General features: G+C 45.7%; 1 protein-coding gene across 1 annotated transcript; it reads right to left on the bottom strand.

Annotated features, from left to right (window-relative positions):
• Positions 1 to 11701: 11701 nt before the first annotated feature.
• On the bottom strand, positions 11702 to 14041 carry LOC124649239 (probable esterase KAI2). Its single transcript, XM_047188890.1, has 2 exons — positions 13587 to 14041; positions 11702 to 12407 (listed from the first exon to the last, which is right to left on the bottom strand). Exons 1-2 carry the CDS (start codon positions 13958 to 13960, stop codon positions 11876 to 11878), a joined length of 906 nt encoding a protein of 301 aa, XP_047044846.1. The 5' UTR covers positions 13961 to 14041; the 3' UTR covers positions 11702 to 11875.
• Between the last annotated feature and the right edge of the window lie 4864 nt (positions 14042 to 18905).

Genomic DNA, 18905 nt, shown 5'->3' with positions numbered 1-18905 from the left:
GTCTGATAGCTTGGCCTCTGCGAAGATTCGGGCCTCCAGGAAGTTCATCGCCGAGCGAGGCAAGCCTAATGACAACATGTTGTAGTTGTACGCGCGAGCTCCAGTGTGTCGAAGGTGCGGATCCACCACCACATGCGGTTGATGGTGAGCTCCACGGACGGACGCCGAGGTAGCCGGCGGAGAAGCGCGGGAGACAGCGCGGCAACATCCACACAGCAGTGAGGCGAGGCGATAACGGGGACGCGTGATTCGGTGGAGGCGTGGTAGCTAGGTTGATCCAACGATACTTCGGCTGGGCGGCGGGGCGAACAGCGACAATCGGTGGGTGCGTAGCATGCGGCTGCGGGGAAACACATGCGTGCACGGGGAAGAATTTTCAAGATTGAACATTTTTCAAATTTGAATATTTTTCAAGTTTAAAGAATTTTCGAACTCAAACTTTTTTTAAACAATTTTAAAATTTGAATATTTTATAATTTTTATATTATTCAAATCTTAAAAATAAAAGAAAAACGAAAAACGAAAAAAAAGGAAATAAACCTACCTGGGCTAGGCCCACACCCGTGCGGGGGGCACCCACCTGGTGGATCGATGGATGTGGGCCTCACGACCAGGTGCGTGATAGAGAGAAATAAGAATTGGGCTCGATTAATTCCATGGAGTCTGTGTCCAAAGTTCGGATGCCTTCAAGTTATATAAACTCTGACGGAAATCAACAAACCTGCCCATACTACATCTTCCTTTGCAGATCGATTTAAGCACGTACGTAAAAACATAGCAAGGGACGAATCCAGAGCGATGGCGGCAGCTCTGCAGAACGCGGCGAGGACGCTCGGCGGCCGCACGCTCCAGCGAACGCAGGCGGCGGAGCTTTTCCCGCGGCTCATCCCCGGCGGCTTGCCGGCGACTGTCTCTTCCTCTCGCATGTTCGGCTCCTCCTCCTCCTCTGGTGTACCAAACAGATACAAACATATGGATGTACGTATAAACCCTAACTTGAACTCTTGAAGTACATCGACCAACGCAGAAATATATACCTGATCAGGATATGTTGTTTGATAGTATTGTTCATGTTTTATGACGTCAGGATGATGCATCGCGTGTCCTGATGCAACTCGACCAGAAGAAAGAGGAGCTGTACGATCTGCTGAGGAAGGTGACGGGGAATTCCAAGTACAGGCACCCCTTTTGGTATACTCGAAGGCAGAACAATCGGCTACAGGAGCTACTTTCTCTACACGTTGATGTTAGACCCGACGACCGCGCATGGTACCTATATAATGTATATCCAGATGTTACACACACCTATGCGGCTATGCGTGGCTCTTCTTTTGTTTCCCCTGGAACTTGATGATTTTCTTGCCTCGTATGTTCTTCCGCAGGCGATGGGATCGCCGAATACATGTGACGGCCGCGTGTGTTTGGGTTGCAGCTATCTGGGACTTTGGTTATACGTGCGGAAAAGAGCAACGGGACGATAATACCAAGCCGATGTCAACATCTTGCCCGACGGAGAAGCAAATTGTGCCGGTCTCGACTAGTTAAGGCCATCCTTTGAGTAGCATGTACCAACTTATTTCTGTCTTATTTAGATCACGATATTCTCTTAATTACTCTATGAGCTTGCTAATTGTCAGCTGAATGATGATTTTTTCCCTATATTTTTTTAGGGTATTTCTCCGCTATTTATATTCAGAGACATTTATCAGTTCAGTTCCGCATAATTGACTATGATTTTTTTTTTTGATATGGGAGCATTGCTCCGGCCTCTGCATCAATAGATGCAATTGACTATGATGTTGCTATGCAAATGAGAATATACTCTGATCAAACTAAAAAAAGCATGGTACAATATCATAATCCATGACAACACCGCCCAACTCATGGCAATAGCTCAAAAAATTCTTATGAAATATGTTCCCATAACAATAAGACCATTATGAGTTAGATCTACGAATAGGTGGATGCATCCAACCGACAGTAGGGTCGTGCATTAGGGTGAGTTCCGATAGCAGCAACATGCGAACTGGTTGTAGGGGTTTAGGATCTTGTCCAGCTGGCACGTACCCGTCACATCTTTTCCAAGACCTTCCTCGCAATGTTTCTGGCAGTCGTCCGGGAAGCAGTTCTGGTGGGGCTCGAAACATCCAACTGCATCCAAAAAAAAAATCACATATTCTTACAACGAAGTAGTCTCGATGGAACTCTTCATTATTTAATTTGATCATGATACTAACTGAGAGAGGAGTGCGTGCATGCGTACCATAGACACCTTCTCCAGCCTGGGAAGAGATAAGGGTAGCCATGAGAACGAGAGATCCCAGGCACAAGGCAACCATGTTCTTCGTGTAGACTGCCATGAGGAGGTAGAGGGGATAGACGGACTGTTCTGATTTGGTGTAGAATGTTCAATCTTTGGTGGTGCTTATATAGGCTGATGCAGATCTGGCAGTATCGAATGTTTAATGCTTAATTTGATTGTGCCCAAGTAGTCAAGGAATGATGATTAATGGACGGGCCAAATGTAGGCAATGTATCAAGTGGCCGGGGCCTTCTCGTGTTCAAAAAAGGCAATGTATCGCGATTATTAGTTATCTATCGTTTGCACGCATAAGTAGTCCTAGGAATGATGATTAATGGAAGGCCTGGCCAAATGTAGACAATGTTCCTAATGTAGGCAATGTATAAATGGGCATGTCTCATAAGAATGTTATTCAGAACGGGACTTGTTTTCAGCATTTATTATTTATTTATTTTTTCACGATAGCATATTCCTATTTACACAAGAACAAAATAAATTCTGCAATGCCACCATGTCGAAAACAGTGTAATAAAAAATACCTCGTACTGTATTGATCAAGGCCTCTGAATATAAATAGAGAAAATAATTCATACAGCTCAATGTCTGTTGTTCATGACTCTCTTAAGCGGAAGTAAAGATATAAACAAGATTGCAAAACATTAACAGAAATCTCACGCATTTTAGACCAGGAACCTAAAATTTACATTCTGAATTGTGAAAAAATGTCAACATTCAAATTCTGTTACGCATGTTCCCTTTACGATGATCTTCGGGTTAACTGAAAGCAATGAGATAGTACGAAGCCCTAAGATTCGTGTCCATGATGAAAAATCTGTGTAACGAAAATTGGTACTCCCTCTAGCCCTAAATATTTGTGGCAGATTCAATAACTCTAGACAATTTGTAGCCTACATTTTACTTAACTCCGCGACAAGTATTTATGACCAAAAGGAGTAGATGTTTCATAGTACATACATGCCACAGATCGACGGTAGGTACTGGTTCACCGCTATGATGATGATCTAGGACGATTGCAGTTGACGAGGTGGTCGCCAAAACGAGAGATCCACCTCGTAGGGGAAGCATATCACGTCCCGGTGTGCGCCCGTGCAGACACTGCGAACCCTCTTAGTCGCCAGGTCAAGCGCGAAGTACCACGACGGGAAGCGTTCCTCCGCGCCAGCCATGCGCACGAACACGAAGCCGCTCTTGTCGCCGAAGCACCGCAGCTCGAGCCTCTCGCTCCACGACTCCACTGGGCGCCGGATCCTCTGCGGTTCAACCAGCACCTGCATGGACCAGCTGGCCTCACCGGAGTCGTCGGAGTCGGACAACGTCCAGAGCGATATCTGCAGCCCGGCGGCGACCAGCAGCCGCGGCTGCCTCCCATGGCGACCGTCCGACACCAGCAGAAGCTCCTCCGGTATGCGCCCGAGGAGCTCCTCGCCGCAGCTACCGTCGACCTTCGTCACGGACACCGCCGCCTGCGTGGGGGAGAAGCTCAGGATGAAGTGGTACTCGCTGGACCTGCAGAGCCAGTGGATGTCGCCGTGGAGCACGAGAGGACGGCGCACGAGCGCGGCGTCCTGAGGGCAGGGAGCGACCATGGTTTCCTCGACGGCCAGCCACTTGTCGAACGCCTGCGAGAAGACCTGGGTCTTAAGGCGGCCCGGTGCTAGCTCCGCGGCGAGTAGGCGGTACAGTCCGTGGCCGTCGCCGGTGAGCAGGGCGTACGACGGGGCGTTGATCGCGGGCGGCGGCCCGAACATGTGCAGGTAGCCCGTCATAGGGTTGAACACGCACATGCCACAGATCTCGGAGTCGGCGCGGAGGGCAACGTGGCCGTGGCTGACCGCCAGGTCAGGGCGGTAGAAGTGGAAGAGTGTGTCGTACTCTGACAGGAAGGAGGTGAACGGCTCCGAGGACTCGCGGTGGTGGGTGTCGAGGAAACGCGGGTGCTCGTTAACCTCCATGTCAAGATTCTGGATGAAGAAGCCGCGGAGGAGCTTGGGCACGAACCGATCTGCATGGCGGAGGCGGAGGCGGAGGCGCCGGTGGAAGGCCGGATCGGCGATGTGGCGGCGGAGGTCCTTGCACGTCGCGGCCGATCGCACGAGGGTGACCGGGTCGGAGCGCGCCGAGATCTCCAGCAGGAGATCCATCGGAAGCACCCACGACGACAAGGAGGACACTGACGACTCCATGTCGATTGTTGGATTGGACGAAGTCGCGCCGATCGATAGTGGTGCGGTAGGCGCGTCGTAGCCTAGTAGTTGCTTTATATACGTAAAAGTGCTTACCTGTTAGGGTTAATTATTGGTTTGCCACTACTGTCCGCGCATGACTCAGTTTTGCCACTAGAACAGAATGGTGCTCAGTTTTGCCACCGCTTCTGGCGCAGCTGCTCCATCGAGGCCAAACGGCCAGGCTTCAAACGTTTCCGTCTCTCGCCGTTACTGAAAGTGGGGCCGGATCTTACAGGTAGGACCGCGCAATGACAAATAGGTGTAGGTGAAGACCGAACTACCCCTGCTCCCGCCACACAGCCACACACCGATCCACTGCACCCACCACCATCCGCGCCCCTGCCGGCACCACCCGCGACGCCACCACCTGCGCCGCCGCGCGGCCGTCCCGCGTGGACACCTTCTCCACCGCCACCGCCTCCCAGGAGCACCTGCTCTACCCCACCGTCTTGCGACGTAGTCGCTCGTTCCGCCAGTACGCCCTCCACCTGCTCGACGAAATGGCTAGTGGCGGCGACAGCCTTACATTCTTATTCAGACAAACTACATGACTGAAACAGCAACAAACTACATGCCATGCTTTAACCCTTAACCTTTCCTATGATAAACTTGGCCCTTGTCCTTGCCTCTACCAATCTTCAGTGCCTCTTTCATCTTCTGCATGCCCTTCTTCAGCCAGCACAACATAACTCCAGCCTTCACCTTTTCTTCAAGATTTGGTGACACATGGTACCTTCTCGGTTTGGGAGTAGGTTTTGGTGCTGTCCGTTGGAAGTTGGATGACCTGTGTAGTCCTAAAGCACTCACCTAGCTGCTTCGGGGTAACGAGCTGCTTGTTGCTCTTCCCTCAGCCTAGCGGCAGCTTCTTCCTCCTCCCTGCGCTTTGCGACGAGCAGCTTCCCTCTCTTCCAAGGTTCTCCTACGATAAACTAGCAAGTGCTTGTCCGCCCTAGCCATGGAAGCACTTCTGGACAGAGAGGCATCTCTGGAGCCAGAGGCACCAGTAGAGCCAGTGCTCCTCCTCCAACTCATGGCATTGTCCATCTTTGTTTGCATTTCTGGTTCAGTAGATGGATGCCATTTATAGGATGCAGCGCAATGGCATCAGCACACGAGCTGAACAGAAGGCACACTAGCTGAACACATATAGACAAGTCCTTGAGTTTGATCTGTAGTGTCTAGCCAGAAAAGGGAAAAGAATATTCTCTATATTGGGCTTGGGCATAATTAACTTTTCGATCGACCTGCCATATTCACAAGAATATTCTCCGATTAACATTGTCTCTATATTACGGGGCCTCATCAATGCGGTGAAGAAAGTTTTCCCTGATTCAGAACATAGGCACCGTGTGAGACACGTTTCCCCGACGAATGATCTATGGGAAGTTGCAAGGTCTACAAATATTCCAACTTGGGAAAGAAATATGGAAAAAATGAAAGTGGACAGTCACGAAGCTTGGGCATGGGTGGAGGAATTGCAGCCAAATACATGGATTAAAGCTTTCTTCAATGATTTCCCAAAATGTGACATGCTTCGAATAATCATTCGAAGTATTCCCAAAATTATGCATAGAAATGTGGCCAAGCAAAAAGAGGCGAGATACATTCCCAAAATGATGTTGGAATTATTAGAGTACATGTTTGAACTATGTTTGAATGATGTTGGAATGATGAGATTACATGTTTTGAGAAACTAATGTCAAAATGTGCTAAAAAAGAGCTCCAAAGGTAGGGTAAATGGCCTCATTTCTAAGCAAGTTTTTTTGATCTTGTCTAAATTGGCCAAATAAGTTCACAACACATCAATTCCATGTAAGAAGACTATGTGAGAAGGATTTCCATTTTTTTGATTTTTTTGAATTTTTTATGCTCATCTCAAATTTAGTCAAACCTAACTTTGACCATCATTTTATCAAGTTTTAAACATGGAATTGTAAAACTAAGCATGGATCCTTGTTATTCACTCCAAAATGAAGCTTTGGTGAGGTTTTTGAAACTTTTCATGTTCCAAACCCTAAACCTCTTGTCTTCACCCTCGAACTTGTACCCCGAGTGTTTGAGATATCACATTAGACACATGGTTTTTTTGTTGAACAACATGTAGACCATGTTTATCAACTAGAATGGGTAGTATATGACATAAGAAGACTATGTGAGAAGGATTTCCATTTTTTTGATTTTTTTTGAATTTTTTATGCTCATATCAAATTTAGTCAAACCTAACTTTGACCATCATTTTATCAAGTTTTAAACATGGAATTGTAAAACTAAGCATGGATCCTTGTTATTCACTCCAAAATGAAGCTTTGGTGAGGTTTTTGAAACTTTTCATGTTCCAAACCCTAAACCTCTTGTCTTCACCCTCGAACTTGTACCCCAGTGTTTGAGATATCACATTAAGACACATGGTTTTTTTGTTGAACAACATGTAGACCATGTTTATCAACTAGAATGGGTAGTATATGACATAAGAAGACTATGTGAGAAGGATTTCCATTTTTTTGATTTTTTTTGAATTTTTTATGCTCATATCAAATTTAGTCAAACCTAACTTTGACCATCATTTTATCAAGTTTTAAACATGGAATTGTAAAACTAAGCATGGATCCTTGTTATTCACTCCAAAATGAAGCTTTGGTGAGGTTTTTGAAACTTTTCATGTTCCAAACCCTAAACCTCTTGTCTTCACCCTCGAACTTGTACCCCAGTTGTTTGAGATATCACATTAGACACATGGTTTTTTTGTTGAACAACATGTAGACCATGTTTATCAACTAGAATGGGTAGTATATGACATAACAAGACTATGTGAGAAGGATTTCCATTTTTTTGATTTTTTTTGAATTTTTTATGCTCATATCAAATTTAGTCAAACCTAACTTTGACCATCATTTTATCAAGTTTTAAACATGGAATTGTAAAACTAAGCATGGATCCTTGTTATTCACTCCAAAATGAAGCTTTGGTGAGGTTTTTGAAACTTTTCATGTTCCAAACCCTAAACCTCTTGTCTTCACCCTCGAACTTGTACCCCGGTGTTTGAGATATCACATTAGACACATGGTTTTTTTGTTGAACAGCATGTAGACCATGTTTATCAACTAGAATCGGTACTATATGACATAAGAAGTCTATGTGAGAAGGTTTTCCATTTTTTCGATTTTTTTTGAATTTTTTATGCTCATTTCAAGTTTGGTCAAAGCCTAATTTTGACCAGCTAACCCTATTCTTCTAGAAGGAAACCGGACCGATCCGTGGGTTGCTCTGTTTTGCATTGTGGACCGTTCACTGCGGTAACGCCAGCCGTCCGATCTAGCCTTCTAGAAGGTTTCGGGGCCGATCCATGGACACCCTCGTTCTTCAACCTCATTGGTTCCTTTCTCCACGCATACGGTGGGCTATAAGAACACTGAAATGTCCGTTGGGCCGTCCCGCGTGTCTAGGCCTGCGATGCATGCGCCATGCATGCGCCATGCAGGCGCCACGCCAACGGCCCTTTCCACGTACCTCACTCACCGACGCCTTTTAATGCATCGACGCAGCGTCTCAGCGTTGCCATCGTCTCGGCTCTCGCAGCGATGCAGCGGCATCGGCTTTGCCATCGTCAATACGCTTAATTATTTTTGGAAGACGGCTAGCCACGCGTTAATTCATTAGGAACCACCCAATTATGAGCCAACCTCTTTATAAGGGGCCTCTCTTCCTCTCCCACACACCAACCGAGCGAGCCTCTCTTCCTCTCCCTCTCCAAAGCACCACGCACCCAAGCGAGCCTCTCTGCCTCTCCGAAGATGCGAGTACACGGGACCGACCTTCCGCCGTCCGCGCACCAGGACGGAGCTACTCTATCCGGCGGACGTCCTCGTCGAGAAGACGCTCCGTGTGTGGGCAAAGTCGAGGTGGAGGACCGAGGTCGAGCTCACTCGAGACTTCCTCGACGAGGGCTTCTCCCACCTCCCACCGGGCTCGCCCGTCATGTACTACGTCAACGAGTCTCGTGAAGGCGTCGCCCTCAAGCTGCTCACGGTCACCTTCGCCAACCGATTTGACGCGTACGCCCTCCTCGGTGAGGTCTTCCGGTGCGGCTGCGAGTCAATCTTCTTCACCACCTACAACGTCTTCACCGATTGCGACGCCATCTTCTTCTCCGGGAAACCTATGCACCGCCTCCCGTACTACAAGTGAAGACGCCGGTGAAGAAGGTGGTGCGGCGCGAGTGCTGCGGCAGGTGGTGCGGCCAAGATGTGTTCTCGTCAACCTCGTCAAGTTTTTTTTTAGCTTTACGTTTTCATTTTCTATGTGGTTCCGTGTTGAGTCGTGTCAAGTCGTGTGTCACTCAACTTATCTATCTATCTAAGTTATTTCCGTGTAATGGTGGAACTAAGCATCTTATGTATCGAATTTATCTAAGTTATTTTGCGTGATGATCTGGCTACCAATATTTGCATCTCATATATCTTAGTTTTCTATGATTTCGATGTAATATATCAAGGGTGTATGAATCATGAAATCACAAACATGGATCCAAGTATGAACTTTGATGTATTATAAGTAGGGTACCCATAGTATGAAACAAAAAATCACAAAAACGCAATGCTTGAAATCAGATAAATGCACCATTTTTCCCCGCAAGAATATAAAGATGCACCCTTTTTTGTTTGATTATTTTTCCAACCTAAACCACAAACACGTAATGCTTCAAATAACAAAGACGCACCCTTTTTTTGGTTAAGCAGCGTGCATAAACACAAAGAACAAACATATACGTCCTTACACCATAAACCAAGTCACGAACTAGAACTAACTATAGTTAGATTTCTTCCTTTCGGTTTTCAATATCTTTCCATCTGCCCCACTGGTTACCAGAGCAATTCTTCATGCTACCAAACAAAGCGGTCTTGGGTTCGAGTCCCAGCCGCACCCTTTTTTGTTTGTTCATTTTTCACCATTTTTCAAACACCCTTCTCATCTGCCCAAAGCCAAACCTTGTGGGTCCCACGTGAAACGGCCAGCAACGGTCCTCTTTTCAAACGCGTCTCCGCCTGGTCCCACCTGAAACAGCCGAGTCATGGACGTTTGACTTGAATGAAACGGCAGGCTCACGGAACGAGCCGTTGCACACATACTAGTGGCAAAACTGAGCACCATTCTGCTCTAGTGGCAAAACTGAGTGTTGCGCGGGCTGTAGTGGCAAACCAATAATTAACCCTACCTGTTATATCTAGACCGTGAGAGAGTATGTTTCCGATTTGTTTCCCGCTGATTGTTTTTTTTTGAAACATGTTTCCCGCTGATTGTTGCTAATACGCGAGTAGTAAACTTGTTTTCACAATGGATAGTGCTGAGCATCCCCGGGGGATCAAATCGCCCGATCCCCCGGGTCGGCAGCCCTAAGATGAGTTTGATCATGACCGTCAAACAGTGGGTCAACGTTCCAAGCCAACAAAAAATAGCACGCTCACGGGGGGATTTGATTTGATAGCATCGTCTTCCAAGATTCCCATCGCCTGCAGCCCTGCACACGCAGCACCGCCGCTGATGCTCCTTGCATCCTGGCCTGACCTCGCCGGAGACCTCGCTGTTTCGTCGTCGGAGAAATCTCGCTGTGGCGTCGCCGATGCACCAGCCGCACCCACCTCACCGCTCTGCCCGACCTTCATCGGAGAAATCATGGAAGTAGTAGTTGGCATAGTGCTACTCTTTGCATGCATACACTTGGGTGGTTGGCTGGTGAAGCATGTAAGGTCGGGCACTCCGATGACTAATTATGACGGTTATTTGACATGGCTGGTATGCATCCAAAATCATGGGTGTCAAATAACGCGTCTCGGGCACTCCGATGAAGGTCGGGCAGAGCGGTGAGGTGGGTGCGGCTATTTGACACTTCCATGATTTTGGATGGGGCAAGCTCATCAGTATCACTGGTGTATGGAGATGATTCTGACATGGTGGGTGAGGAAGATGCGTTGGTAGGCTGAATAGGAATATGAGATGTGTTTGGGTGGATGAATCTGAAGAGAAGATAGAGGATTATATTGGCGTGTCATGTATCCTTGGTGTATAATTATGTTTGCATGGTTATCTGGACTGTAGTTAAGTGTAGTTGGACCATTGACTACATAATTTTCGTTGAAATTCCTGCATGGTTATCTGGACTACATTGCATTTAAGTGTAATTGGATTGTTGATAAGAATTGAAGTGTAGTTTCAAAATTTTCACCAAAGCACAATCTTGTATTCATCGGAAAATAATTTCAACAGAGATCAATGCATACTATAATCTACTCAATTTCAACAGAGATCAATTCATAAGAAGACAGTAAGCTGCATGGTACCACAATTTTAGAAAAGACAGTAACATTTGACTGCTGTAACATAAGCTGCAAAGTAGAAGTTATTCTGAGCCTCCTAGTGTTTATTTGATATATACAACATGGAAATAATCAAGAATGCAAAGTTTATTATTTTTGACTGAACTCTTCTGGCTCTTAGATAAACTGCTGCCCAGAAACTACTTCTTCTAGGCAAGAGTAACCGGTTTAAACGGTAATAATATGTAGAAAAAATACATATAAGACATCAGTAGCAGAATGATTAGTACTCTTCTAGGCTTCTGGCATTAGTAACAGATGGTAGTAGATAAAAACGCAGCATTGCCTGAAGAAGAAAAAAAGGAGAAAATGTACCATGCTTGCAGATCGAAGTCTTCAGTATTCTCAGCCATGTACCTGCGGCCCAGCGAGCCAGCAAGTTGCTGAGGAAGCCGCCACTGACTGCAATGGTCGTGGGGAACCCAAGCGGCCGGTCTATGTGCTGAAGGAAAGGCCGACGGCGGGACGGGATGAGGCAGCGCCGGGAGGAGCTGAGGCACCGGCAGCAGAACACCTGATCCATCCCCTTGCTGCGGCGCTGTTCGAGGGTTTGGTGGCGGCAATTTGGGGACGATTTGGTGCAGCAGTTCTAGGGTTCAAAAATTGGGCGATTTAGGGGCGATTTGAAGGCCCTCTTCGATTTGGCGCGCAAGGAAGCAATTTGGTAGTTGTGTGCCGAGCGGCCACGCGATTAGTAACTACTACCACTGGCGATGTATAAATCGTGGGCCACCACCCGAGACTGGTAACCAAAGGCTTTTTCCTACTTTGTAGATCCGGCCACCATGTCCAAAAACGATCTTTTCATTACAATGTCAAGCTCCAAACACTCAGGGACATACAGATTGCATACAAAGAGTCCTATGCACCAACACAAGCGAACACATGTCAAAAGCAAAACAAAAAAGACACAACACACATTCACTTCGTTACTTTGTACATCTTGTATATAGACTCTATGTCATGACATCAATGGCGCCACCATCGACCTCCACATCCGATGCGACATGCACAGGTGCCCCGACGGCGTCATAGGCACCCTTGTTATGTAAGGGAAGCAGCACGCCGTCAAGAATGTCAGCCACACGAGCAGACGCGACGAGCTGTGGGAAGTGCCCGGCAGACTCGACTATCTCCATGGTTACCCCCGTGCCCGCAGATGCCATCCTCCCCTGCATGTACTCCGCCACCACTGGTGGTGCTGCGAAGTCATGGCGCGCCTGGACAATTGTACACGATGTGGGAACGACATCGAGGGCCTCTCTCTCATCGCCGAGGAAGATCATCCTAGCCACCCCGAGTGCCACAACGGGGTCCATGGCCAGGAAGCTGTGCTTGATGTGCTCCTCCACGGCTACCGAGCCGGCTGCATTAGGGACAAAACCCTTTACCCATGCTTGGAAGTTGGACTCCATGGCACCTAACATGGCATGGATTGATGCATCCTCGAATCCTCCAACGTACCCTTCATCCTCTGAGTCAATGTACCTAGTTGAATCCAAAATTTCTTCATTGAGGCATCGGGTTTTTCAAAATCTACCGGTCAATTGAAAAATCGAGGAACAAAAGGTTGAATTCAGATTTTTTTTCTTTCTAAAAACCACAAATTCACATCATAAAATGGTAGTTGCATAACATCAAAAGTGCAACCATCGTAATTAAAAATGTTTAACTGCACGGAAAAACAAAAGTAATGATGTATTTTAAATCAAAACTAAGAAATAAAACAAATCATGCAACAAGTAAAAGGTTCGAATAAATATGGACACACACTACAATAGTAGAATTCTTAGCATCTTATTTTTCAACTCGTGTGTAATAATGTGCATGTGGGGGCAAACTACAATTCCATGAATTTCGTCATTCCATAATAATGCCTAGTTGCCCATGTACGCTTGTTAAATGTAAACTTTCGAGTAGTCTATACTACCTCCCTACCAATGAACAAGGCTTATATTTTATTTAAAAAAAGATAAACTATGTAAAGTTTGATCATGTTTATAAAATAAATTATTAACCTATACAATAGAAAAATCAATATCGTCAAATACATCATGAAATATATTTTCATACTATATCTACATAATATTACAGTTGTTAATATTTTATTCTAAAGGTTTGGTTAAAGTTTATTTAGCTTGATTTTTGAAAAAAAAATCTCTAGTTATCGGAACGGCTGGAGTAGAAAATCTATTTTCCTTATGCATGCGCGTGCATAAGAGGGATTTATATCCCTCCATTACGGTTCAGGATATAGATTCGGGATACGATTCAGATACTATAGTAACATTGCAACCAACTTTATTTATGAGAACCAAATATGTGTGCGCACGTGCAATTGTGGCGGCGGCAGTACTAGATATTTTCAGTATGGTGGTCTCAATCGAGCGTAGTTATTGGCCGGCAGGGGATATGGTCCAGTCATCCAGATACTACTATGACGTTTGGCTTCACATGATCGAGACGAGGGCGATGGATGGATTTCCCGGTGGCATAGGGCGACCGCGACCGACCGACCAGTGCATGCACGCGCTAGCTAGCTGATCGAGGGGGGCAAGTTGACAAACAAAATGAAATTTACAGACGCCGGCCGGCGACATGCATGATGCATCGCCGGCGGTGGAGCAGAGTTCGTCATGGTTCATGGCCGGGACGGGACGTACGTACCTTGGGGATGCGCAGAGGAGGACGAGGTGGGCGAAGAGGTCCGGCCTCCTTGCTGCGGCGATGCAGCCGACCATGGCGGACATGGAGTGCCCAACGAACACCGCGCCACGAACCTCCCGCTCGTCCATCAGCGCGATCAGGTCGTCCGCGAACCTGCCGAACGTGTACCTCGCCTCCGCTTCCTCGCCGTCGTCGGCGCCGGCGACGGAGTTGATGAAGTCCCAGTCGAACAGGAGCACCTTGTTAACGTGGGCGATGGAGGGGAGGATCTTGTCCCAGGACGCCTGGGTCACGCCGTAGCCGTGGGCGAGCACCACCGTGACGGCCCCCTCGCCGACGACCACCTCCCGAGCGTTCGTGCACCACCGCCGCATCCTCGCGAGCTTCGCCGGACTGACGTTGAGAAGAAGCAGCTAACTTTGGCTGGTGCGTGAGTGATTTGCGCCCGTGCGAAATGTATGTGTGCCTGTGAGAAGCAGCTTGAGGCCGTGCGTGTACTTATAGGGGCGTGCAGGTCACAGTCACCGTTAATCACTTAAACTTTTGCAGGCTGTCCAATGTCAACATGTGTGCAAGTGTGTGTGTGTGTGTAAAACCCGACCGGCAGGCATTCATGTCCGGCCGCCGATCGAACCAACAGAACACGGCACGCACAGCGTCCATCCATCCAGAAGGAGGACAAAACGAAGGGAGATTCCGTTGCTTCCGCTGGAAAGTGCGGCCTTGTCGTCTACCCCCTGGCTCCAATGGTGTTCGGTTGGTGCAGGGTCACTCTCTCCTGCTACATGTCATGGTCACTCGATCGACATGCATCGCGAATCTATCTACTAATCAGGGAATACACCAGAGAGATAATTAAGTGCCGCGAATCTATCTACTAATCAGGGAATACACCAGAGAGATAATTAAGTGCCGCCGGCCGTGCACTGCTGACGGATTTGGAGTTATCATCTTTTTTTCGATAAAGGGAATATATTAATATCAAGAAGATACCAATTACACCCAGCCTCTGCAACAACGCACCACCCTAATGGCACTACGGATGCACACAGCCAAAAATAAGAAATGGGTATTACCACAGCGCTTGTGTTTTATTTATTTTAGAAATGGGTATTACCCGGCCTCTGCATCAAATAGATGCACACCGCCCTTTATTAAAACAGTTGAACTGTAGCAGTCTTAAAAGTCTTTCCACAGCGCTTGTGTGTGTGTAGGTGAGTTGCCGCTTAAATTTCAAAAGCTCGATCACTACTACACGGTAGGGATTTAGGGGCACTTTGCCCTGGGGCACTTTTCAAAGTGCCCCTAAATACCCCCTTTTAGAGGCACTTTTGCCAAAATGCCTCTAATGCCCCTACCTATTGGGGCAGTTTTGAGAAGTGCCCCAATAGGTGATACCTATTGGGGCAGTTTTGAGAAGTGCCCCAATAGGTGTACACCTATTGGGGCAGTTTTGAGAAGTGCCCCAATAGGTATACACCTATTGGGGCAGTTTTGAGAAGTGCCCCAATTGGTGTACACCTATTGGGGCAGTTTTGAGAAGTGCCCCAATTGGTATACACCTATTGGGGCAGTTTTGAGAAGTGCCCCAATTGCTATATACCTATTGGGGCAGTTTTGAGAAGTGCCCCAATTGGTATATACCTATTGGGGCAGTTTCACAAATGTCCCAAATTCCCCGCCGGTGAGGTGGTGGTGTGCCACGGCTTCCAGCCTTCCAGGTCATCCGAAAGCACAGCCGCGCGAGCGGTCAGCCCAACGAGGCACACACGGCCTCCACCGCCAAATTCAAGTGCTTAGTTACAAATTCGAACAAAGTTAAAAACAACAAATTATGTGTATACAACGAGACATAAACATCCGGTAATAGAAACAGATAACCGAAACACTTAAATTCCTACAAACCATCACATAGAACTTGAAAGCTAAACTAGGTGATAATCCAAACTACTTGATAATTTGAAGCTAGTTGATAATCCGAACTAGCTCATTGCCCCCACTAGTTGATGATCTCAACAAAGTTGAGACTTATATACTCCCGCATTGGATATATCTTGATCAAAACAGTTGATTCAACTCCAATGTGAGCAGCAACGACAAAGTCCGTCCAACCATTTGAAAAGGATACATGTCCAAGGTCCCATTCAATTTTGTAGGTGCAGATCAATAAAGTCTTCTTCTTCTCCTTCTAGGGGTTGTCCATTCCTTGAAAGATGTGCTTTTCCAAAAGCTGGGTACTTGTAGCCATCCATAGCCTCACTAGGCATGTACTGACATAAGAGCAAATAATAATTTGTCAGCATCTAATTATTGCATTCAAATGCATGACAAACATGATAATAATTAGCTAGTAGCACAAACCAAACCAGATATTTATGTTAGTGGCAATGTAAAATTTAGCCTAGAAAAACTGATGGAGCTGCCAACTAATATTGGCACTCTAAATATGAAGCAGTTTTCTGAGCATTACTAATTGTATTATCCCGTTCATATTACCTCTACTATATAATTAAATAAGTACTGTATTATGCCTTGACAAGAAGCACATTTGTCTTTTTTTTCTTTCTCAAAAGTAACAACCAGTTTCAGGAAACGTGTCATTTCCGTTAAAGAAAAAACCAGACAAACTTACCAAGGCTTCAAATTCCTGACTGTCCTCATCCATCTTGTGCACCCAAAAATTCTTCTGATGTTTCAGTTCATAGAATTCATGTTCGGTGACATAAACATCTTTGTAGATTCCAAAAAGTATGGCAGCCATCTCCTCCTCAGTAACTGAATTGATGTCTGTGAATACAGTTCTGTACAGGATGCTCCTTATGGAACTAGGCATATCTCCAACCACTGCAGTAACAGGTGTCATACAATTTCAGTAACATATAGGAATGGCTACAGGTTCAGCAATACTAAATTTAAACCATGAAGTTGAGCAAGAATATACCAGTTTCTTCAACTACAGCTTTCTCAATATTGTTCTTGTAAACGAGTAACATTGAATAAGTTGGACAGTCTATCAAGAGAATCTTCATTGTATTCGAAATGCACAACATCTCCCGAGTTCTATATCATAAGCCCTAATTAAAGATTTCCAGTAAGGACCACAAATGTATGTCCTCAACCTATCTTTTCTCAGGAACAAATCATATTTGCGGAAATTGGGTGTCCCGGCAACTAGCCAATTCTTCGTGAACTTGTTCAACCTCTCTCCGAAGGAGCAAGGTACATTCCGTATGTAAACAAAAAGTGTTAATTTATAAATAATATGATTGGCTACTGTATCACAATGAATGGAAACCACATTATCCAGTTTCAACATGTCTTACCACACCATGTAGGAATCCAGGAACGACGATAACATTGAAACTTGTTTTTTTCCTCTCGCACGGCCACAATTTTCGAAGGTTGCTCACAGACCAACACAAGTCATTTCGGCCATCACCTACAAACAAATATAATTGGAGAGATTTAGGAGATGATGTAAAAAAATTACAATTTATGCATGCACATGTCCGTTTACAGTATGTATTCCTAATCAAATCGGTTTGTATAATGTAGAGCTACGGTTGCACGGTACATAATGGAGAGCTATGGTGCTGCTTCCGCGATCAACGGGTGGTGTTCGGGCCAACTTCATCCGTTCGGGACTAGCTTCCTCCACGCCGTCGGCTCCATCTCCGACAGCCACGAGATGCATCCGACGACCACGAGGTGGTCCATGCAATCTAACTTTCTGCTGTGTCGTTCACATGTTTGTATGTGTTGGCAATTAATTGAATCTAACTAGGGAGAAAATAACTTACGAATGAACTCGACAAAACTAACATTACTCCTTAAATCCTTCAAACTTAAAAGCCTGAACTACTAGAACAAAAAAAGTTGTAATAAATCTGACAGTACGAGAACTTGTTCAACTTCTCTCTGAATGAACAAGGTACATTCTGTAGGTAAAACATACGTTCATGCGGTGTGTGCCATGCATGGTGACCGGACGAAAAGGGAGCGGACAAAACAGAAAAAGGAATACAGCGGTGTCTGTCATAGCTAGAGGGTAATCCTTGCCTTGTTCTCTTCCATCACATAGCTAGATGTAAACAAACATTTATCCAGGTAAATAATTTATGCATGGACACAGGGTGAGAGATACAGGAAGTAAACAACTAACCGTCAAACAGCAGATTGATTTGTAGAGGATGAACTGCTAGACCTTTTGGTTCTGCACAGGTTGGATCGAACAATTAATTGAAGCAGCCAAGGAACCAGTAATTGAGAACAAGGAGAGGATGAACAATTAATAGTTTAATCAGAAATCTTAATCTGCAGAAAACATAAAACTCACCGTCAAACAACGAGTTCGATTTGGAGAGGATGAACTGCTAGACCTTTCGGGTTCCGCACATGTTGGATCGAACAATTAATAGGAGCAACCAAGGAACCGAGTAATTGAGAACAAGGAGAGGATGAACAATTAATAGAAATCAAATTAGAAAAAAGAGATATCGAAGAACGAGAAGAACTTTGATTGTTCGAAGAACAGAAGAGACATACAGTTTAGAAAGAACTGTGTATGCCTGTGATTGAAAGAGAAGGGTGGGAATATAGGGGTGGTCGAACAAGCAGTTATTCCACCCACGATTGATCCCACTTCCCCTGTTCCCACGTTGCTTTTAAGGCCCATGGAAGTAAAACACTTAACTTCCGACTCTAGTGGGCTTGTTCTCGTTTTTCCCCAAGGCCCAGGGAAGTAAAACAATTAACTTCTGGCCTAGTGGGCTTGTTCTGTTTTTTCCCCAAGGCCCAGAGAAGTATATATTACTTTGCAAAAAAATGAACAATTAAAATCAGTGAAAATTGAACTGGCAGTTTGAAAAATGCAGGACCAAATATCGCTGAATACTGAGAAGAAAGAAACAGAGAGACCCTCCTCCTTTATCCGGGCTTGGGACCGGCTACCAAGAATATGGTAGGCGGAGTTACCCCCCCAAAACCCTAATCAAACAAAATTCAGAAATATAGTCTGCATAATAGATACTGCGACATATATAGTCAAACAAGCGGCCAGGGTAGCAAAATGACATAAACACACAATGGACACACACAAATTGTAGACTAAAACAATTATATCATATGATAAAGATTATATCATATGATATCAACTGAAACTTCAATACCACCACGGCCGCCCTGGTTGAAAAGAAGGAGAACAACACTCCCAGATTCAAAGTTATACTCCTTAGCAAACTCCGACCAGTAGGAATCGAACTTCAGCCTTCCATCAGTAGTAGTGTAGTATGCACCCTTAGGGCGGTAGCCATAGTCATC

This window comes from Lolium rigidum, chromosome 4 (genome assembly GCF_022539505.1).
Source record: "Lolium rigidum isolate FL_2022 chromosome 4, APGP_CSIRO_Lrig_0.1, whole genome shotgun sequence".
NCBI lineage: Eukaryota > Viridiplantae > Streptophyta > Magnoliopsida > Poales > Poaceae > Lolium > Lolium rigidum.
The sequence above is the reverse complement of the archived record's forward strand: the minus strand, read 5'-3'. Positions and strand labels throughout refer to the sequence as shown.

Coding starts and splice junctions, on each gene's coding strand:
- LOC124649239 (XM_047188890.1), bottom strand. CDS start 13,960: ATGCGGCGGTGGTGCACGAACGCTCGGGAGGTGGTCGTCGGCGAGGGG. Junction 12,408..13,586: donor CTCCTCTGCGCATCCCCAAG/GTACGTACGTCC, acceptor GGATTCAACTAG/GTACATTGACTCAGAGGATG.